General features: G+C 68.6%; 9 protein-coding genes across 9 annotated transcripts; 6 read left to right on the top strand and 3 right to left on the bottom strand.

The window, feature by feature from the left end:
• Positions 1–148: 148 nt before the first annotated feature.
• On the top strand, positions 149–4,422 carry FA09DRAFT_175412 (hypothetical protein). Its single transcript, XM_025739314.1, has 5 exons — positions 149–1,486; positions 1,550–2,697; positions 2,754–3,164; positions 3,216–3,422; positions 3,479–4,422. The coding sequence occupies exons 1-5, from the start codon at positions 464–466 to the stop codon at positions 4,389–4,391; spliced, it is 3,702 nt and encodes a 1,233-aa protein (XP_025594807.1). The 5' UTR covers positions 149–463; the 3' UTR covers positions 4,392–4,422.
• FA09DRAFT_175300 (hypothetical protein) lies at positions 4,414–5,491 on the top strand. The gene is made up of 4 exons (XM_025739313.1): positions 4,414–4,954; positions 5,017–5,077; positions 5,136–5,182; positions 5,243–5,491. Exons 1-4 carry the CDS (start codon positions 4,493–4,495, stop codon positions 5,279–5,281), a joined length of 609 nt encoding a protein of 202 aa, XP_025594806.1. The 5' UTR covers positions 4,414–4,492; the 3' UTR covers positions 5,282–5,491.
• Positions 5,145–6,555, bottom strand: FA09DRAFT_313403 (signal peptidase I). Its single transcript, XM_025740730.1, has 4 exons — positions 6,194–6,555; positions 5,864–5,986; positions 5,776–5,787; positions 5,145–5,719 (listed from the first exon to the last, which is right to left on the bottom strand). The coding sequence occupies exons 1-4, from the start codon at positions 6,481–6,483 to the stop codon at positions 5,629–5,631; spliced, it is 516 nt and encodes a 171-aa protein (XP_025594805.1). The 5' UTR covers positions 6,484–6,555; the 3' UTR covers positions 5,145–5,628.
• Positions 6,556–6,842: 287 nt separating this feature from the next.
• On the top strand, positions 6,843–8,004 carry FA09DRAFT_302827 (hypothetical protein; the record flags this gene model as incomplete). The annotated part of the gene is made up of 3 exons (XM_025740417.1): positions 6,843–7,166; positions 7,247–7,531; positions 7,669–8,004. 3 exons carry the CDS (start codon positions 6,843–6,845, stop codon positions 8,002–8,004), a joined length of 945 nt encoding a protein of 314 aa, XP_025594804.1.
• On the bottom strand, positions 7,779–8,885 carry FA09DRAFT_175525 (hypothetical protein). Its single transcript, XM_025739315.1, has 2 exons — positions 8,589–8,885; positions 7,779–8,522 (listed from the first exon to the last, which is right to left on the bottom strand). Exons 1-2 carry the CDS (start codon positions 8,802–8,804, stop codon positions 8,067–8,069), a joined length of 672 nt encoding a protein of 223 aa, XP_025594803.1. The 5' UTR covers positions 8,805–8,885; the 3' UTR covers positions 7,779–8,066.
• A 127-nt stretch (positions 8,886–9,012) lies between these two features.
• Positions 9,013–10,781, top strand: FA09DRAFT_363568 (Clavaminate synthase-like protein). The gene is made up of 7 exons (XM_025745604.1): positions 9,013–9,221; positions 9,278–9,480; positions 9,538–9,863; positions 9,921–10,012; positions 10,068–10,198; positions 10,262–10,352; positions 10,409–10,781. The coding sequence occupies exons 1-7, from the start codon at positions 9,069–9,071 to the stop codon at positions 10,496–10,498; spliced, it is 1,086 nt and encodes a 361-aa protein (XP_025594802.1). The 5' UTR covers positions 9,013–9,068; the 3' UTR covers positions 10,499–10,781.
• Positions 10,782–11,166: 385 nt separating this feature from the next.
• Positions 11,167–12,737, bottom strand: FA09DRAFT_323758 (RBP11-like subunits of RNA polymerase; the record flags this gene model as incomplete). The annotated part of the gene is made up of 6 exons (XM_025741099.1): positions 12,438–12,737; positions 12,202–12,373; positions 11,910–12,117; positions 11,707–11,786; positions 11,392–11,646; positions 11,167–11,334 (listed from the first exon to the last, which is right to left on the bottom strand). Exons 1-6 carry the CDS (start codon positions 12,581–12,583, stop codon positions 11,167–11,169), a joined length of 1,029 nt encoding a protein of 342 aa, XP_025594801.1. The 5' UTR covers positions 12,584–12,737.
• Positions 12,738–12,988: 251 nt separating this feature from the next.
• Positions 12,989–13,546, top strand: FA09DRAFT_341884 (hypothetical protein; the record flags this gene model as incomplete). Its single annotated transcript, XM_025744503.1, has 2 exons — positions 12,989–13,289; positions 13,506–13,546. The coding sequence occupies 2 exons, from the start codon at positions 12,989–12,991 to the stop codon at positions 13,544–13,546; spliced, it is 342 nt and encodes a 113-aa protein (XP_025594800.1).
• A 668-nt stretch (positions 13,547–14,214) lies between these two features.
• Positions 14,215–19,228, top strand: FA09DRAFT_332824 (hypothetical protein; the record flags this gene model as incomplete). Its single annotated transcript, XM_025743612.1, has 7 exons — positions 14,215–16,247; positions 16,298–16,634; positions 16,685–18,419; positions 18,472–18,496; positions 18,552–18,605; positions 18,660–19,056; positions 19,113–19,228. Exons 1-7 carry the CDS (start codon positions 14,397–14,399, stop codon positions 19,223–19,225), a joined length of 4,512 nt encoding a protein of 1,503 aa, XP_025594799.1. The 5' UTR covers positions 14,215–14,396.
• Between the last annotated feature and the right edge of the window lie 319 nt (positions 19,229–19,547).

The following is a 19,547-nucleotide window of genomic DNA, read 5'->3' as shown; positions in this document are numbered from 1 at the left end:
GGCGCCGCAAGGGCAGCGGGTGTGGAGGCGTGCTTCTGGCTTGGGCACTGCCCCCGCGCCGAGGCGGCTGGATTGCCGACGACGGCGTGCGCGCGCGACGGCGACGCTGCATGCTGTGCTGCGCCGCCTTGCTCGCTGTCCAGAGACGCAGCGAAGGTCGATGATGAGGCGCCTGCTTCCTCCAGCTTCATCCCCTCTCCACGCGCCGCATCTCGCCTGGCCCGCGGCACTCCTCCTCACCTGCGCTGCTCTGCTGCTGCGTCACCGAAGCTGCCAGACGCTGTGCGGCAAGTGCGCCGGCGACGGCACCGAGCAGCGCCGGGCCCGCCTCCGCCTCGCCAGCTGCGCGCCCGTCACTCCTCCGCCGGCGCCGCAGCGTGGGCCGCCGTGATCGTCTGACAGCACAGCCGCCCGCGTGTGCTCTTCGCTGCTGCCTCCTCTCACCACGCCTGCGCCTGGCACCATGGCCGCCAAGGGCCACCGCCTGCTGCTGGCGCACCTCTTCCTGCCCGACACGCTGGCGTTCCATGCGTGGGACGAGGACTCGGACGTGCTCATCGAGAGCCCGGCGCCTGTCGACGGAGACAGCCCGGCATCGCACAGCCCCGCCAGCGCGGCGCACCACCTGCCGCTGCACGAGCTGCCCGACCGCCTCGCCAGCGCCGCTGCTGCGCCGCGGCCGCGGCCCGATCTCGCCGGCTCGTCCGAGGCAACGCCGCCGCACGCGGCGCCAGCCCCGGTGCAGCCGCAGCCGCGCTATGGCAGCAGCGCCATCGTCGACGACGACGACGATGACGATGCCGATGCCGGGCCAGAGCTGCCGGCCAGCGGCGCCTCGCACCACCGCTCGCGTTCGGCGCGCAGCTCCTTCAACGACGGCGCCGGCGCCGTGCGCAAGTCCATCAACATGTCGTCGCTCATCTCCGAGGCTGCAGCGGGCGGCTCGGCGTCGGAGAGTGCGTCGCCGATGGGCGCGAGTCCGGCAGGAGGAGGATTGGGAGCGGCTCGCGTGCCGTCGCCCGGCCCCGGCCACGCCATCCTCGGCGTGCCACGCTCGCGCCGCTCCAGCCCGTCCGGCGGCTCGCGGCCAAGCATCAGCGTGTTGGGCATCGGCGCCAACTCCTCCTCGCCCCAGTCGCGTCCAGCCGCCGGTACAGCCTCTGACATTCCCGTGGCTGTGGCGTCGGACCACGGCCGCGGCGCATTCGACGCAGCTCCTGCGCAGGCGCCGCACGTCGCGCATCCCGTGCCGAGCATCGGAGTCACGGCCACCAGCCGGACAGGGTCCGGCTCGAGCAGCAGCACCATCGGCGCCCTGCCCAAGAGCCGTCGCAGCAGCTTCGGAGCGCAGTCGCCCTTTGCTCCGCCGGCGTTTACCCAGAGCAGCGTGCCGGAGCCGGCCAAGTCAGGGACGAAGACGCCGGGCGCCCACGCCGGCGGCAAGGCTGGCACACTCACTCCGCTCAGCATCATTGGCGACCTGACGGTGAGCGGCAACGTTGTGATGCGTTGCACCGCACGTCGCTGACATGCTCGTCTCTCTGTCCAGGCCAAGCAGTCGAGTATCCCGCAGCACGTCGTGGCTACCCCTGGCGACCGCGAGAGGCATCACCCCTTCGGCTCCGGCGCAGTCACGCCAATGCACGGCACGCAGACGCCCGGCCACGCCGTGCGCACGCCCGGCCTGCCCGTGAAGCCCCACTCGGCGGGCACGGGCCCCCTCACCCGCCCTCCGCTGGGCCTCAGCATGTCCACAATGAGCGTGCCGAAGGTCAGCGCCGCAGGGCAGGCGAGTGGCGCCCCGGGCATCACCTCTCTCACCCGCCCCAGCACTCCGCATGGCAGCAAGCCGCAGCGCCCGCCGCTGGGGCCCAGCAAGCTGTCCACGAGCGGCGTGACGACAGCCCTGGCGACTGGCTCCATCAACGACCACGGGCGCGGCGCAGACCTCGACACCGTGTCGCCTGTGCCCGGACCCGGACCGATTACGCGCATCGCTGCCAAGGCCGAGGGCCTGCAGAACTCAAGCGAGCCGCAGCGGATCGGACGGATAGCCCAGCGAGCCGGTGCCAAGGGCGGCCACACGCGCGGCCCGTCGTCCGGCGGCGCTGCCGTGCCGCCGCCTGCTGCCTCTTCGTCGTGGAACCGCATCACCAACAAGTCTCGCGGACCCGCTCGGGGCATGGCGCGACGCTCGTCCATGGCACGCTCCTTGAATCGCCGGCCGTCCACTGCCAGCATCGAGGTGGGCGACGACTGTGCCGCGAGCTCTGCCTCAACGCCGGCGCAGATGCCCGGCTTCGACTTCACATCGAACCCTAGCGCCAACGGCGGCCTGGTCAACGCCGTCGACTCGGTGTCGCGTGAGCGTCTGCGTGCGGGCAAGGTATACGTGGGCACGCCAGGCATCTCGATCGACGACTGGGCGGGCCCCTCCGAGCGCGCCCACATTGCCGAGCGGCTGCGCAACGAGCGCCAGAGCGCCCCCGTCTGGGTCGAGGACGAGCTGTTCGAGGGCCACTACTCGCACTTTTGCAAGCAGGTTCTCTGGCCGACGTTCCACTACACGCTGCCGACGCAGCGCGGGCTCGACCAGGAGCACGAGGCGTTCGTCTGCTACCGCGAGGTCAACAGGCGTTTTGCAGACGCCATCATGGCCGAGTATCGCGAGGGCGACATCATCTGGATCAACGACTAGTAAGTGGCCGCTGCATGCCGGCCCTGCAGCGGCGCCGCTGATCTCGCTCTTCTAGCCATCTGCTGCTCGTGCCTCAGATGGTCCGCGAGCGCCTGCCGTACGCCACCATCGGGCTGTTCATCCACATCGCCTTTCCGTCGTCCGAGATCTTCCGCTGCCTTTCCGTGCGCGAGGAGATTCTGCGCGGCATGCTTGGCGCGGACCTTATAGGCTTCCAGACGCACAACTTCTGCCGCCACTTCCGCCAGACTGTCAGCCGCATCCTGCAGCTCGAGGCGACCCCCAAGGGCATTCAGATGGACGGCCGTGGCGCGTTTGTGACCGTCAGCGCATTCCCCATCGGCATCGATGTGCGAGCGCTGAACCGCAAGCGCGCGGCGCCTGAGGTGCGCGAGTGGGTCGAGAAGCTACGCGAGCGATACGAGGGCAAGCGTGTGATTGTCGCACGCGACAAGCTCGACTGGATGTGAGTGCTGCGTGTCCCATTGTCCTGCTCAGCTGACGCCATCACCTGCAGCAAGGGCGTGCGACAGAAGCTTCTCGCCTTCGAGGTCTTCCTCGACGAACATCCAGAGTGGGTCGGCAAGGTGGTGCTCATTCAGATCGCCCTCGCGACGACCGAAGATAATGAGGAGATCGGCGCCGCGACGGACGTGGTCTCGCGCATCAACAACAAGCACTCCTCGCTCACGTACCAGCCGGTGGTTTTCCTCCACGTGCAGGAGTAGGTGCAGCTGAGATCCGCGTGAGAAGCGCGGCCGCTCACGCCAGGCTCTGCAGCATCACGTTCTCGCAGTACCTCGCGCTGCTGACCGTCGCAGACTGCTTCCTCGCATGCAGCTTGCGCGAAGGCATGAATCTGACGAGCCACGAATACGTCGTGTGCCAGGAGGAGAAGCACTCGCCGCTCATCCTGTCCGAATTCACGGGCACGTACTCCGCGCTGCGGGCCTGCATCGGCATCAATCCATGGAACACGAAGCAGGTCGCGCACGCCATCTTCAAGGCCGTCACAATGCCCGAGGAAGAAGCATCGGCGCGCTGGGAGGACTTGCACCGGGCCGTCGTGACGCAAACGAGCCAGCACTGGCTCACGAGTCTTGTGAGCCGCCTCGAGCGCGCGCATTTGGAGCAGCAGCGCCGCGACAACTCCTTCATCCCACGCTTGGAGGTCGCCTCGCTCGTCTCCGAGTGGCGCGCGGCCAAGAAGAGACTCATCCTCCTGGACCTAGAAGACACGCTCCTCCCGGCGCCCGAACGAGAGCTCAGCATCAACGAAGGCCTCGTCACGCTGCTGTCCGACTTGGCAAACGACCCGCGCAACCACGTCTACATCCTCTCGGGCCGAGGCGCCGGCGACCTCGAGCGCCTCGGCGCGCTCGTGCCCTCGCTGGGCTTTGTCTCTGAGAACGGCTGTGCCGTCTCGTACGCGGGCGGACGACACGGCCAGCAGCGCCAGTGGCTCAGTCTTGTGGCCGGCTTCAACATGAACTGGCGCGGCCCCGTGCGCGAGATCCTGCAGTACTTCACCGACCGCACCGAAGGCAGCTTCCTCGAAGACAGAGGCTCGTCGATGCTGTGGCGCTTCTGGTCGCGCTCTCAGGGCGACCCCAAGTCGCAGCAAGCTCTGTGGGCGCGGCGCCAGGCCGCAGAGGTGCAGAACATCATCTACGACTCGCTCGGCGAAAGGTGAGAAGGTGCTGCCAGGCTTCCAGCTGCAGCTGACTGACTTGCTTTGGCGGCGCAATCAGATTCTCACTGCGCATCCGTCCCGGCGCTACGTCGTTCCTCATCATGCCCAAGGGTGTATCGCGCGCCTCGGCGGTGCAGCACCTTGTCTCGCTCTCGCAGATGGGTGGCATCGGCGCCACTGCTCCTGCCGCGACACCCGGCACGGAGACACCGCGCGGCCTCTCGCACGGACTGCACTCCTCGAGCTCCGGCAGGATTGCAGCCGCGGCACGCGCCGCTGCTGTCCGCGACAGCAGTCCGTACAAGCAGCCGTCGAACCACTGGTCGCCCCTGGGCCCCACGCAGGATGTGAGCAGCCGCACAGCGGTGGCGCCAGCGCACGGATCCGCGAGAGGACGCTTCGTTGATGCAGATGACGCTCAGGCTTCTGCCTCTGGCTCGTACTCTCCGCGCGGGCCCGCTGGGCTCGCCACGGGCGGCAGCTACGACTTCGTCCTGGCGCTCGGTCAGGACGATGGCCTCATGGCGTACGTCTCGACGCTCGACATGCTCTTTGCTCCCATCGTGCGTGCTGCTTTGTGGCTTCAGCCGACGCGCATACGCGGTGCTGACTTGCGCGGGAACAGACATGCACGACCTGCGCCACACTCCGCGGCTCCGAGGCGGGCTTCTTCGTCAAGGGCGAAGGTGCGTCGCGTGCGCGGGCGTCGGAGGAGGCAGACAGGCGTGCTGACCAGCCGAACAGAGGAGGCGCGTGCTGCTCTCTCGGAGCTGATCAGCATCAAGACGCGCGTGAGTCACAGATGCCCCCCGGCGCCTGCTGTCGCTCTCGCTCATCCCCCTCTCCACCAGGACGCGCTCTGGGGCGGCCCAGCCATGACTGACATCTAGATCCAGGCCCGACCCTGCCTCCCCACCACTCACTCTGCACATGTTCCACTCTACACGCTCGACACACCTCATCCATCAACGCACCGTCTCGACCTAGCTACTGTCTACTGGCGTGGCTGGCGCTGGCACTTCCGCATGCGCCCCTTTGCTGGCTGGCGCAGACAGGACGCTGAGCTGACCAGCGTAGACGGTCCTGGGCGCTGGAACAGCAGCGCTCGCCGAGTGCGGATGTATGAACATACGCGGAGACAAGCATCGCCTGGCCATGCGGTGGCTAGGCCGACGCGCCTGTCCGGCTGCATCAGAGAGAGGATCGGAGCTTGGCGTGGTGCTGGAGGCAAGCTGCTTCATTCCTTCTGTAGCAGCAGCGACAGTCCCAGGCCGCCCAAGAGCAGATACTTGAGCTTGGGGTAGTCGTTGAGAGCGATCGTCACGTAGCTGAGAAGGGACCTCGGGTAAGCAGATGGGCTGCAGACCACGCAGACGCGACTCACCCGACGTAAGGCATGTACCTGTCGGCCCGGCGGCACAGTGAGCATCAGCGGGCGCAAGCAGCACGGCCGCGGTGCAGCCGGCAGAGGCACGCACCCTTGCACCTTGCCCACGATGTTGCTCCGCCGCATCCACGACGCGCCATTGTACAGCACCAGGTCGTCTGCCGCATTGTTGTCGCCCTTCGTCAAGAGCAGCTGGTCTGTCCGTGAGCTGTGCGGAGGTCAGCGGCGCAAGGCTGGGTCACGAGCGTCTCCACCAGCGCATGGCTAGAGGCTGCAGCAGGGCAGCATGCAAGGCGAGGCTGACGCAGGCACGCGACGAGCGCACGCAGATGAAGAGCCGCGGCTGTCTGGCGTTCTACTGCCCACGAGCTGCCGCACCGGCCCTCCTCGCACGACGGCGACGCCGACCACTCACTTATGCGTCTCGAGCACGCGGTGCACGATGGGGATGTCCTGCCCGGGCACCTTGTACACGGTGATGTCGCCGACGCGCAGCGGGCCGGAGGGCATGCTGAGGAAGAGCAGGTCGCCGCGGTAGAAGGCCGGCTCCATGCTGCCGCTGAGCACGACGACGATGGGCGACTCGGTGTCGGCGACGACGGCGAGGCCCTTCCAGAGCGCCAGCGCCGTGGCAACGACGGAGAGAAAGTTGAGCGCCTGCAGCAGGTAGGAGCGCGTGCGCTGGGCGGACAGCTGGGCGAGCATGGCGGGCGTGCGGGCTGACGACGCCGGGCCGCTGGCAGTGAGGTCGGGGGGTGATGGAGGAGCAGAAGCAGCGCGGCGCGAGACGCACAGGCCAGCCGCAGGCAGCCTGGCGCGAATACAACGAGGCGCGGCAGCCGAATACAAATGTGCCGCGGCCAGCCTCAATGTGCGCCTGTAATCACGCGCGCGCGGCGCGGCCCGGCTGGCGTCGCCGGCTGCCGGTCGCGGTCCCCCGCACCACACGCCGACACCTCCGCACGCCGTGCTGCGCCTCTCACCTCGACACCGCCTTGCCCCTCGACGGTCCGGGCTCCTTCTCCTCTCACCCTTCCCTCGCTGCCCTCAACACTTCCGCCGCCATGTCGGCGCCGCGCGCCGAGCTCGTCAGCTCCGCCATCTCCTTCCTGCAGGACCCCGCCGTGGCCAACGCGTCGCTAGAGCAGCGCCTCGGCTTTCTGCGCTCCAAGGGCCTCTCTGACGCCGAGGTGGCCGAGGCGATGCGCTACGCCGCCCCTGCCGCTGGCACGTCCGGCTCGCAGGCGCTGCAGATGCCGGCGCACGCGCAGCACGCCTACGCCAACCCGTATGCGCCGGACCCACGTCTGGCGCGCGATTGGCGCGACTGGTTCATCATGGCCGTCGTGGCCGGTTCGGTGGGCTACGGCATCGTGGGCCTTGCGCGCGTGAGTGACAGTGGCCTGGCCTGTGCGGCATGCCGCGCCAGAGCGGCCGACGGCTGACTGGTATGCTCCCATCTCTCTAGCGGTACCTCTTCCCGCACCTCGCGCCGCCAAACGCCGATGTCCTTACTGCCGATCTTGACGCCCTGACGGACAAGTACGACACAGTCGCGGCGCAGCTCACCGCGCTGGAGCGGACAACCGATGCTGTGCGCGCGGGCGTCGAGCAGCAGCGCACGCAGGTCGAGGCCATGATCACAGACGTCGAGGGCGCGGTGCGGGAGGTGCGCGACGGCGAGAAGGGGCGCGAGGCACAGATGAAGCGCATCAGCGACGAGGTGGAGGAGATGAAGCGGGCGCTTCCGAAGGTAAGTCTCCCGCTGAGCACGCGACGGGGGATCGCTCGATCGATATGGTATCGCGAGCAGCGGGGCTTTCCTTTGTGCCACGCGTGGGCCTGTGACCGCACATCCTTGCTGTGCACTGACTCGCTCCCTGCGCACAGATGATGGAGAAGCAGACCTCGTCACAGCAGACGTCGCTCTTAGAACTGCAGACGGAGCTCAAGTCGCTCAAGTCGCTCCTCGTCTCGCGGGCACCCAGCGCCCCGCGGTATGGCGCCGCAGCCAGCTCCGGCAACGGGCCCTCGTCGCCCGGCGGTGCGGCCTCGCCGCGTCCCGACGGCAAGCCGAGCATCCCGAGCTGGCAGCTGGCGGGCTCGGCGTCGACCGCCAGCCTTGCCGCGGCCACGCCCGCCGGTGGCAGCAGCGCCGGCAGCGACGAGGAGAAGGCCACGGCGGGCGGCAAGGGCAAGAGCGACGAGGAGACAGTGGTGGTGTGAGGGGCTGCGAATGTCATGCATGCGTCGTTCCGTACATCGCCGTGCTGCGCAGATGCGCCGTCTCAGCTCGTTCCCGCTTGAGCGTCCGTGCCAGCACGGGGCTCATCCAGGCGCGCTGGGCCTTGCCTGACACTGCGCGGCACGAATGCCAAAGCGTGGAGCGCGACAGGCTGAGCGTCGGCCGGGCGAGGGAAAAGCGGCAGCGACGGTGCAGCTGCCTGATCCGCTCGGTCGAGACCAGCCAGCGGCGCCATGTCCACGTCTGAACACTCTGACTGCTTGCGCTTGCGCGCAGCGCTTGCAGCGGGCTGGTGGCGCAGCAGAGCAGGGAGCTGCAGATCCACAGTCGGAGCAACGAGGCCGGCGGCTGGCCCCCAGCGCGCCTGTGCGCCTTCGATCCCTTCTTCGACAACTTGGAAGAAGAATGCCGCGGGGTAGAGGTGCGCAGCAACGAGATGATGGGCGCGCAGAGCCGGAGTGCCGAAGCGCTCGAGGCAGAAGGGTTCGAAGCAGGCATACTGCCAGCTCGGCGCGGTCAGGCTGCAGCTTCCCGGTCGCCAAACGACTCAGCGCAGCGCACTCACAACCGGCGCGCCACGCGCTCTGCGCTCAGCCCAGAGCGCCGAGTGGCACTCCTCGACGTGCAGGTCCAGCAGGTGGGCCGAGGGCAGCGTCCTGCCGCACGCGGCTGCCTGCGCGTGTGCGGCGAAGCAGCAGCGCTGCTCCCGGGCGTAGCCGAGCTGCGACGGGAAGTCGCCGCGGCCGGGCTGCGTGGCGCGCTTGGCGCCGAGGTCCTGCATCACTTGGCCATGAGGAGCGCTGCCGTCGACGAAGGAGATCTGGAGGCGCCGAGGAGGATGGAGGTGTGAGGGAAAGGAGCGCGGTGCGCGCCTGGCTCAGACCTGCCGCGGCACGAGCGCGGCACTTGGGCGCGCGCTGCGGCTCATGCATGACGCTCGTGTGGAGCAGGCCGCGCGACCTTCTGACCTCACAACCACACCGCAACGAGCGCACAAGACGCAGGCGCCTCCGGAGCCTCGAGCAGCCAGCAAATCTGGCGGGCCATGCTCGACGAGGTGGGCCTGAAGCAGGCAAACGTGCGCCTGGCGCAGGAGGCGCGCGACTTCTTCGTGCCGGCGCCGTCGGGCGACGACAACACGGCCGCCGCGGCGTGGCCGCCCGTGCTGCCCGGCCCGCCGACTGCCCTGGAGTTTGCCGTGAGGTGCTATTGCTGCCCGTGCGCAGCGCTCGTGGCTCACGCGGCCTCAATCAGCGTCTAATTGGGCGCAGCGTGCCCGTCCTCATCAATGGCGCGCTCGACGACCGGCTGCGAGCATGGCACTCGACCTCGCACCTCGCATCGCGCCTCGGCACCGCCACGTTTGCAGTGGCCCTGACGCCGGACGGGCGGGCAGACGACGTGGTCAGGCTTGAGGATGGCCGGCATGTCTTTGCTCTGCCGCACGAAGAGCAGATGTGAGCTGCGAGCAGCTCTGGCCCTGTCGCCGAGTACAATGCTCACCGGTTCTGCAGGGACTTCGCCGCTCTGCTGCGGGCGCTGCACCCCACCAGCGCCAGTGCTCCCGTCGCGTACCTGCAGAGCCAGAACAGCAACCTCACGGCCGAGTCGTCGCTCGAGCCGCTCTACGTCGACCTGCTCGGCAGCACAGGCTCGCTGCCCTTCGCCTGGGCCCACGAGGCACTGGGCAAGGAAGCCGAGGCGGTCAACGTGTGGATCGGCACGCAGCGCTCGCGCACGAGCATGCACCGCGACCACTACGAGAACCTCTTCCACGTCGTCCGCGGCGAGAAGACGTTCATCCTGTATCCGCCCACCGAGCGCTTCTTCCTCTGCGAGGGTGCGTGGCAGCGCCGCCTTGACGGGCCGCTCCCAGCACTGACGCACCCTGGCCCAGGCGAGCCGCTCGCGGTGCATCAGTGGCGTCCCTCCCACACAGACGCTGGCCGCGGCTTCAAGCTCAAGGAGGCTCAGGGCATGCCTCAGACTGTGCGTGACCGACGTGCTGGCATCGCAGCGTCCTCGCTGCTCACCCCCTGCGCAGCCCTGGGTCATGGTCGATGCGTTCTCGCCGCCCTCATCGCCCAGGAACGCCGCGCAGGCTCGCTTCGCGCACGCGCTTCCGCCACTGCGTGTACGCGTGCGCGCCGGGCAGACCTTCTACCTGCCGGCAGGGTGAGCAGCCTCTCTCTCACCGCACTCCTGCATGCGTCATCGCTCACGCACACCCTCTGCAAGCTGGTACCACGCAGTGGCGCAGCAAGAGGACGATGGAGGGGCCGAGGGCCCGGGCGCCGGTCTGTGCATCTGCTTCAACCTGTGGTACGAGGTGCGTCTCGCGTGCGGACACACGCCTCTCGGTGCTGACCGCTGCTCCGCTGACAGAGCGACGCTGCGTTCACTGACCGCTGGGCCCTGAGTCAGTTCCTGCAGGAGCTGGGCGAGCGGTCCGCAGGCACCTACTGCGATGAATGACGCTCGACTCTTGCGCCCGCTCGTAACAGTTGTTGTGATGCTCGGGCGCTGGACCCGGTCGCAGGGCGGATGTTGACCCCTTCCCTATCCTCCTGCACGCACGCATGCCGCGGACGTAGCTGTGTCCCGCTCAGGGCTCTGCGCCCAGCATATGCGCGGCGAACGTGTGCGCCCGACAATTGCCGTGCAGCCTGGCAGATATTCCGTGCGCGCTGCGTGATGCACACGCTGCAGCATTTCGACGCCCTGTGGCGGTCCGCGCGTCTTTTTCGCCTCTAAGCGCCGGCAAGCGCAACACTGCTTGTTGATCTGACGCACAGTGGATGTGCCGGACGCCGAGGAAAGCTTCGTGCACCTTTGCAAGCCGCTGTGATGCGCCATGGCAGACGCCGCAGGGCAGATGCGGATGCTAAGTTCCAAACAGTCCTTCTGCACTGCACTGCAGTCCCTTGAGCGTCTCGTCCGCCTCTCGCGCTGTGCGAATGCCGAGCGTGAGCGCCACAGCGCCGGTCAGACTCGCTCGCGCGTGAGACTAGCCTCGGTCCACCGTAGTAACTGCACGTTCCTTCGACATCAAACGATAGTCCGCACACGGCGCGGATGAAAGCCAGAGAGTGGACAGACACACAGGCACGAGGCACGGGTCAAGGATGCAGCATGCATGGTATTCAGTAGGCGTACTGCGCGCCGTTCGCGCCATTCGGTGCCCCATACGCCTCGCCATACGCCCCCTGCCCGTCGTGCCCGTTGACGAGCTGCTCGTCGCCAGGTCCGTCGTGCAACACGCCGAGCTCCTGCACTATTTGCGCAGTCTTGAGCTCCAGGAGGTTGAGGCCCTGCCCGCGCACGGTCAGCGCGTGCGGTGGCCGGCGCTGCGCGGCAGAAGCACTCACGCTCTCTACGACCTCGCCCGGGCTGACGCTGCCGACGGTCTCGACGTCGAAGTAGAAGCGCCCAGGCCGTGCCTCGTAGTCAAACGGCTCCTCAGGGTCAGCAGGCTCCTCTTGGTTGGCGTTCTCAGAGGCCGGCCACTCGGCGGCGGCGTCGCGCTCGTGCCACAGCGATGTGTGCCGCAGGATGTTGTGCGGGTCGTACTCGAAGCCGACGGCGCTGACGGGCGACCACTTGGCGTGCTCTTTGGCGAAGCCCTGCGTGGCGAATGTGTCTGAGTCGGCGCAGTCTGGCTGGGCTAGGCAGCCGCTTCTCACCTTGCGGGCGATGCATCTCGCCTTGAACTCCTGGCCGGCTCGCAGCTTGACGATCATCACGCCGTCGGAGGCAGGATTGTCTGCCAGGTGTCAGCTCAGGCGGTCCACCTTCCCATCCGATGGTCTGGCCGGTCCTTCCCGAGCAGGCGAGCTCGGAGCTGAGACGCGCATGCCCCGATGCGCCGACTGCAAGACACACTCACCTTGGCCGACGGGCTGTCCAAAGTTGGCGCTCCGCGGCGGTACGTCCACCACCTCCTCGTACATGTCCGCACCGCCGCCGCTCGCCCGGGCCGACCGGACCATGTCCTTGGACGTGACCTCCAGCGTGCCCCGGTGGTTCGCAGTGGCCTTGGCCGCGATAGTGAGCTCGATCGAGCAGCGCGCGCAGCTCTCCTCGCACGTGCATTCCTGCGCACAAACGTGTGTGAGCAGGCTGTGGCCCAGGACAGAACGCTAGCCCGTGAGGTTGCCCGTGGCAGGGCAGGCACTCACACGGTGGTCGACGAGCGCATCGCGCGCGTGGTCGCTGACCAGCGGGATCATGCCCAGCCGGTGCGCCAGCATCTCGTCGGGCAGCGCGCTAGTGTTCTCCTGGATCTCAACCATGTCGATGGCGCACGTCGGGATGTCGGCGATGATGATACGCCGCAGCGAATTCGCAAAGCTGTCGCGCACGCTCAGCGGGCGTGACCGGTGCATGCGCCTGCGCGCGCACCTGCTCCACTCACGAGAGATCGACGCCGTCCAGCGTGAAGCGCACGCTGCTGCGGTCGATGTGTGTGATCTGGATGCGCGGACGAGCCAGAGCTGCGGGCCCGAGGAACGTGATGCGCCCCGTGCCCAGCTGGCCGTGGCCTGGTGCGGCCTGCGACATGACCGCAGCGAGCAGCGGTGCAGGAGGGGCGCGCTGCAGACGTCAGGGGCCGGAGCCGCGCGGCAAGATGGGGCGCGCTGCGTGCGAGCGTGTGCGGGCGCGCCTGAGCGAGCAGATGCGAGTCCTGGAGTGGGAGGGAGGCGAGCTGCGTTGCGGGTAGGTGTTGGTGAGAAGGAAGGCCGGGTAGCGAGTGTGCGGTCGTGTGCGGCGCGGCGCGAGGAGAGCCCTGCCTGCACTACAAGGGGCGCGGCAGACGCACTACAAAATGGGTCCTTTGCACTACAAAAGCCGGCGGCGGAATACAAGTGCGGGCGCCGTGTCGCGCGCCGCGCCGCGGCGTCTCCAGCTCTGGCCGCCGCGGCCGCGCTGCTTGCTTCTTCACCACTCGTCCTTCCATTGCACGCCATGTCGGCTCCTCGCAGCGCCGCCCTGCGCGCCCTCGCGCTGGCACGCGCCCGCATCTTCGAGGTCTCGCCGCCGTCGGCCGTGCCCGGCGGCGAGCGCACGGGCGCCAAGGTCCTGCGCCCGCGCCTCGTCGGCCCGAGCATGCTGCGCTACTACCCCGCCAACCTCAACCTCTCCAGCCTGAGCAGCGTCGTGCCTGGCCTGCTGGCACCAGGAGAGAAGCTCCTCGACCCGCGCGAGGCGCAGCGGCTGGAGGACGTCGAGCGGCGAAAGGGCCTCGGCAAGGGGCCGCCGAAGAAGGGTGAGTGTCTGGGCCCGTCTGGTGGAGGGGGGCAAGGTGCATGGCAAGGCACGGGCTCAGGCAGCACGGCGCTTGAGGCTCTGAGGCGTGTCCGGCGTCGGTCACCCAGCCTCGCACTTGAGGAGCGCGATGCTGTTCCGGAACTGGCTCGTAGTGGCGGGTTTCCGCTGCTTCCGCCGAGCGAGGTGCCAGCTGACACTCACTCCGCGATCGCAGGTCAGGGTCGACGGGCGCAGATGAAGGGCAAGAAGAAGTAGACGGAAGGAGAATCTCAGGCCGTAGGTCGCGTACGGCTCGCGCTCGCCGGCGGTGGGGCAAGGACATCTCTGCGGCTGGCAGCAGAGGTGGAAAATGTACAATATCACGCATCTGTGCGACGTGCGTGCCCAGACGGCACGCAGCTGTGAGAGTGGACCTTGCTCTGCGGCGGCATAGCAGGGCATTTGCAAGTAGCATGCCCTTGCTCCCGGGCACGGCAGCCTGGCGGGCACGGATGATGTCCGCGGCTTGAACACTCTGTCGCATTCGCTCAGCACAGTTGCATCTGCGCAACGAGCACGGAGCCATGTCTCATCCCAGCGACTCAGGCCCGCCGGCGCCAGCGCATGACAGCGAACGAGCCGCATGTTGCTAGGCGTCGGGTATGGTGCCGGACTCTGTCCGCGGTGAAGATCCTTTCAAGAACGCACCTGCCCTTGCCCCTGCCGAGCGCCCTTCTCAGGTGTGACAGACGAGTCAAGGTCGTGCTGGCGCTCTGGAGACTCAGAGTCTGCCGAGCTGGAAGTGCGTAGCGTAGGATGCGCAGAACGGATGTACCGGTGCGGGCGAAGGTCGAGCGAGGGGCCGCGGCCGCGCGGCGCGACGCCGAGTGGAGTAGCATCCCCGCTCGAGCGCGCGCGAGCCGCGCCTCTCCCATCCTCTCTCCCACCACCATCGCCTCGTCTCTGTTGTACCCACGCCAGCCGGCCACGGCACCTCTCTCTGCTTGCTCCACTTGCACGCTCTCGGCCCTTGCGCCGCCCGTCTTGCGCCTCGCCCTGCCTGCCAGCGCCTCGCGCGCGCACCTGCTCCACCTGCTGGCCCGCACACGCGCACCGCGGCAGGCGCATGGGTGACCGCGAGGCGCTGTCGCCGCCGCTCAAGCTCTCGCTGCGCCTTTCTGCCGCTGGCTGCTCGCCTGTACTCCCGGCCGACTGGCGGCGGCAGGCACGAGCCGCATGGCGGACCACGCCCGACGACGAGGCGGCGGCGGACGACGATGAGAACGCAGACCCGTGGGCGTGCGAGGAGAGCCCATGGGTCAGCACTGCCGCCGTCTGGGCCCCGGCGACGGGTGCGCAGACGCATGTGGTCCTTGGGTGCGTCGGTGGCGCGACCTGGCTCCTGACCTACTCTGCCGAGTCGCCGCCGTCGCTGCCCGCCGCCTTCTCGCCGGACGCCCTCGGGCGGGCGGGCTCGGCGCAGCCTGCCGCGTATCTAGCCACGAGCTCGCAAGACCGGCCGCGCTCTCCCTCGCCGAGCATCGCCAGCTCCTCCTCGAGACGCCACGTCAGCACCGCGTCGCTGTCCGGCGGCGTGCCCTTCGCTGGCTTCGCGGCGTCTGGCGCCCACACGGCCATCTCGCCGCCGAGCAGTGCGACGCTCACGTCGGACGACAGCCTCCTGGTGCGCGCGCAGGGCGAAAGCGTGCCGGCAGAAAGCAGCAGGGACGGGCGCAGCGGCGCCGAGCGGCGTCTTGAGGCGCAGTGGCACGCTGGGCAGCGTGTCGGCCTGATGGGCGCCCTCGGGTTGAGCTCGAATCACTCGCACCCGCACACGACGCATGGGTCGCCCGGCGACTCGCCGCCACGCAGCCGCCGCCACTCTGCCACGCCGCCATTCCCTCGGCGGCGCTCGTCCAAGTCTTTTGCAGTCGCGTCAGACGCGCCGCCAGCGGACGCAGGAGCGGCAGCGGCGACGGCAGCCTCGGGCGTGCGAGATACTTCGGCGGGCGCCCGGCTGAGCCCCAGGACGTGGCTGCGCTCGCATTGCCCCTCTCCAGTTGCTGCTGTCAAGCCCACGCAGTACGGTCTGCTGGTGCTGCAAGCCTCTGGCCTGCTGACCCTCTGGTCGGCCGACGGCGCGGTGCACTCGTCGCTGTCGCTGCTGCCGCGCACCGCAATCGACGACAGCGCCCCGCCCGCCGCACCGCAAAGCGGTCACAAGCACACGCGCACCCCGCTCGGCCGCTCTCGCGCAAGCAGCAATGCCAGCGTCCTGCCACGGCCTGTGCAGCACGTGCGACGAATGCATGCACCCCAGTTCCGCGCTCTTGCTGCAGTGTCCGGCGCGGCAGCGCTCTGGACCGCGTGGGATGCGGGACGCAGGTCTCTGGTCTTCTTCGACGTCGAGGAAGACGGCCGCTCGCTCCGCGTGCGGCAGCGCTGCTCTGTTTCGAACGCATGCACGCCGCCGAGCGCACGGTCGTCGGACGCCAAGCTGACCGCGGAGATCATCTCTGTCGATGCGCAGGGCGCCGTGCGCTCGGAGCACGTCGTGATGACGGAGCCCTCGGTCGCTGCCGACGATCACGAGGAAAGAACGCGCACGGCCTTGGAAGCTGCGGCAGCCTTCTTCCGCCGCGAGCGTCCCGAGAAGGAGCACGCCAAGGATCCAGAGCAGGTGCCGCTCGTGTCCACAGCGGCTGCTGGCGAGGCCCAGGCAGCTCCAGGCTCTGCGATGCATGTCCATCGCCGCAGCGAAGCCTCCGGCACTTCCACCCCCCAAGGCGCGGGCGCATCGTTCAGCGGCAGCACAGCGGCGTTCTTCAAGCGTGATGCACCGACGCCGGCCCCGCCTACCATCACACCGCCGGCCGCGCAGCAGTGGCGCGGCACGCTCATTGGCGATCGGCCGCCTGCGGGTGCTGCAATCGACGAGCAGGGCACTGTCTGGCTGTGGAGCAGCGCTGGTGTTGCAGTCAGTCTGTGTCATGGGCGCGCCTAGATATGTACTGACGGCCTCTGCAGACTGCAGCCCTCAACGCGGATGGTGTCAGCTTGCTGCAGACGTTTCCGTGCTGCTCGCCGCGCCTTCTGCAGAGCGGCGGGCATTCGGTCATCTTTGCCTACGACTCTCCGGCAGGTCCGCGCTTATTCAGCGCCTCTGGCGCCGAAGCAGCGCCCGCCGCAGGCCTGCAAGTCGCCACGACGGCAGAGAACGGTGCTCTGCTGGTCGTGCGCGAGGCGCAGCGGCGGCTCTGCGTGACAATCACCGGCACGGAGCTCCTGCCCGCAGCAGCGAACTCGAGCGACGACTGCACGGTAGTCTTGCCGCTCAACCTGGAGCGCGTTGTGACTGTCGACGGTGAGCTGTTCTTGCTGTGCCTCTCTCAGCATCATCTGACAGCCTGTCAGCTGCCGGCACGGTGCAGGCATCAACCTTCAACGACGTAGTGGGCGGCGCCCTGCCGGCGCCACGCGCCCTCGGCCATGGTCCGAGCACGCGCCGCATCAGCATCCTCCGCGCCGTCAACAACGTGCGCACAGGTGTGCGATACGTTGTCGGTGCCAGCCTCGAGGGCGATCTCGTCATCTGGGACGCAGCCTCCCTGCGGCAGGTCGCGCAGTGGGCCGTCTTTGTCACGCCGACCGCCCACATCGTGTCGCTGCTCACCGGCGAGACGTCACGCCTGCGCGGCTGCGTCGCGGCCGTTGCTGCTGATGGCACAGTAGCGATCCTCCTGCTCGACGGCTTCGTGCTGCTGTGCCTCATTCCCGGGCGCGGCGTGCCGCTGTGGCGCCTCGCCCTGCGCGCAGACGATCTCCTGTTGGTGTACGCCGACGGGCGCGCACGCGTCTGGGACGTGTGCTCGCACGAGCTGCGGCGAAGCATCGATGCCGACCAGGCCAATGCTCTCCTCGAGGAGAAGTCACCGCCGTGGTGGAGCATGGCCCTAGGCGGGCCCGACGCGCTGGCCGACGTCGACGCGCGCGCTTCCGAGAACAGCTCTGTGGCCGTGCTCTCTGCCAGCTCGATTTTGGACGAGGCCGGACAGAGCGCCGTCACCGCCGATCTGCGCCGAGCAATCGAGGCGGCGTCGCGTGCCGTGGGCTCGCCGGATGGGCTACGAGCGCGCGGTGGCAACGAAGCGCCAGCAGATCCTGGGCTCGGCCCGGATGCGTTTGCAAGCATTGGACGCAACGGCGCGCCGGAGGCACGCGCTGGCGTCAAGGAGGTCTCCGCCGGCGCAAAGAAGGCGATCTCGATCCTGCGTCCGTTCCTGGCCGCGTTGCTGCCCCGGTGCACCGCGTCCAGCACCGAGTTGCTGCGCCACCTTGGCCTGTCTGGCGAGCCGTCGAGCCGTCTGGCTGTGGGCGTCGTGTGGCGTGCCGGGCATACGTGCGAGGACGCCAGCGTGTCTGCGGCCACAAGCCTGTGCATCACGCCCGCTCTGACGGCCTACCGCCTCCTGGCGAGTACAGCGATGCTGCTGGTGCTTGCAAACATCCGCGAGCTGGAGGCGAGCGCGACGCGGCTGGTCTCGTCACTGGCCGTGGATCTGGCAGCCGCCGTCGGGCCGGCCTTTGCGCACCCGTCGCTCACTGTCCTTGCCGCGCACTACATGGACGACTGCGTTGAGCTCAAGCAGGCTGCGCGCGCCCTGTTCGACCCGGCCCTCGAGGCGGCGTCCAGCACGTCCGTGCAGGAGCTCTGCGACTCGTGGGCGGGCAAGCTGCCCTCGCGACAGGCTGCGGTATGCGACGCCGACTCGCCGCAGGCGCTCATGCTGCTCGGCCTGATCGCAGCAGCGCGCTACAAGATGCTGCCGCCGCACCTTCTCAAGGACGTCGCCGCGTCGATTGAGGTCTCGCTCGCCGACGAGTGGCATCCGGCGCACCAGGCGGTCGCCATCGAGCTGTGCTGCCGTGCGTTTGTCATCTGGCAGCACTACTTTGACGCGATGGAGGTCGTGCGCACGCTCTTCGGCCTCGCCACGAACAAGGAGAGCGCGGCCAGCCAGGAGATCCGCATCCTCGCGCGCCAGGCGACGATGCAGATCGCCGCCGACAATACGCCGCTCTTCATGACGACGCTGAGCCTCGACATTCTGCATGCGCGCTCGCCGGCGCACTGCAGTGCCACAATGCGGTGCGTGCAGGCCGCGCCGTGGAGCCGCACTCTGGCTGACTGCGATTCGCAGGCTCGTCGCGTTCATGGTCCGCAAGGTCGGTGCAGAGGCGGCGCAGTGTGGACCGGCGCTGACACCCGCGCCATGGGCAGAAGCCGCTCGTGCTCTATCCGAACCTGCCGCGCCTGGCCGAGGCCGTCGTCAAGGTGTGTCGCTCTGCACGGCTGCCTGCGTCTCGCTGCTCACGCTCCGCTGCACAGTCGCTCGACCCGACGATGACGGCCATGCGCGAGGCCGTCGTGCAGGCGGCGACGGTCATGATCGCCGAGCTCGTGGCGACGTACCCCATGATTGCCTTCCATGCGCGCATGCAGCGCCTCGCCGTCGGCACCGAAGAGGGCGCGGTGATCATGTACGACCTCAAGACGGCGACGCGGCTGTACGTCATCGAGGGCCACGCCGGCGTGCTCAGCGCGTGCGACTTCTCGCCCGACGGTCGGCGCCTGGTCACCGTCAGCGTGGGCGAGAGCAAGGCGCTGATCTGGAAGATCGGCAGCGGGCTCGGCAGCCTCTTCTCGCCGGGCTCGCTGCCGCGCCAGGGCGGCACGGATGCGAGCGGCGCGTACAAGGCGATCAGCTTTGGCGTGGGCGCCGAGGGTGAGTGTGCTGCTGCGGTCTGGTGTGCTGCGGCTGACGGACGCTCTCGCTCCCAGCTGCAGATGCGAGCGCCGCCGACGTGCTGCACGCCGTCGCGTTTGAGTGGCAGGGCGAGCGGAGCGTGCGGCTGCGCGTGGGCGATGCCAGCATGGTGTTCTCCGTCGCCTGAGGGCCTCAAGTGATTTGTGCTCTGCGTTGTGCGCTGATTGTGAAGCCAAACGGAGGACAGCCTGTCGCACCCGATGGCGAGGAGCGCTGCGCGAGGCGGATGCTGGAGCACGGCGCCGTGCCCGCGGGATGCGAGGGGCGCGTCCCGGCGTTTGCCACTCGTCGGCCGGCAGCAGATTATCCGGCGCGCCACAGCCCGGCCGGCGCAGCGCATGCCGCAGATGCCGCAGGCCGCCGCGGCTTGCGAATTTGGCGCGCGCCGCCTCGCGGGCAGCACGCAGCGTGCGCGTGGACCCGCGCTGCCGCTGCAAGGCGTGCCCGCT

Source organism: Tilletiopsis washingtonensis (assembly GCF_003144115.1).
Source record: "Tilletiopsis washingtonensis strain MCA 4186 unplaced genomic scaffold FA09scaffold_29, whole genome shotgun sequence".
Classification (NCBI taxonomy): domain Eukaryota; kingdom Fungi; phylum Basidiomycota; class Exobasidiomycetes; order Entylomatales; genus Tilletiopsis; species Tilletiopsis washingtonensis.
The sequence above is the reverse complement of the archived record's forward strand: the minus strand, read 5'-3'. Positions and strand labels throughout refer to the sequence as shown.

Bases quoted from the DNA above. Each gene is read 5' to 3' on its own strand.
- FA09DRAFT_175525 (XM_025739315.1), bottom strand. From the start codon at position 8,804: ATGCAGGACCTCGGCGCCAAGCGCGCCACGCAGCCCGGCCGCGGCGAC. The intron at 8,523-8,588 runs GTGAGTGCGCTG...CCGAGCTGGCAG, and splicing joins GAGCGCGTGGCGCGCCGGTT to TATGCCTGCTTCGAACCCTT.
- FA09DRAFT_363568 (XM_025745604.1), top strand. From the start codon at position 9,069: ATGCTCGACGAGGTGGGCCTGAAGCAGGCAAACGTGCGCCTGGCGCAG. The intron at 9,481-9,537 runs GTGAGCTGCGAG...CCGGTTCTGCAG, and splicing joins CTGCCGCACGAAGAGCAGAT to GGACTTCGCCGCTCTGCTGC. The intron at 10,199-10,261 runs GTGAGCAGCCTC...ACCCTCTGCAAG, and splicing joins ACCTTCTACCTGCCGGCAGG to CTGGTACCACGCAGTGGCGC.
- FA09DRAFT_313403 (XM_025740730.1), bottom strand. From the start codon at position 6,483: ATGCTCGCCCAGCTGTCCGCCCAGCGCACGCGCTCCTACCTGCTGCAG. The intron at 5,987-6,193 runs GTGAGTGGTCGG...ACCTCCGCACAG, and splicing joins CGCGTGCTCGAGACGCATAA to CTCACGGACAGACCAGCTGC.
- FA09DRAFT_175300 (XM_025739313.1), top strand. From the start codon at position 4,493: ATGCCCAAGGGTGTATCGCGCGCCTCGGCGGTGCAGCACCTTGTCTCG. The intron at 4,955-5,016 runs GTGCGTGCTGCT...GCGCGGGAACAG, and splicing joins ACATGCTCTTTGCTCCCATC to ACATGCACGACCTGCGCCAC. The intron at 5,078-5,135 runs GTGCGTCGCGTG...CCAGCCGAACAG, and splicing joins CTTCTTCGTCAAGGGCGAAG to AGGAGGCGCGTGCTGCTCTC.
- FA09DRAFT_175412 (XM_025739314.1), top strand. From the start codon at position 464: ATGGCCGCCAAGGGCCACCGCCTGCTGCTGGCGCACCTCTTCCTGCCC. The intron at 3,165-3,215 runs GTGAGTGCTGCG...CATCACCTGCAG, and splicing joins CGCGACAAGCTCGACTGGAT to CAAGGGCGTGCGACAGAAGC. The intron at 3,423-3,478 runs GTAGGTGCAGCT...CAGGCTCTGCAG, and splicing joins GTTTTCCTCCACGTGCAGGA to CATCACGTTCTCGCAGTACC.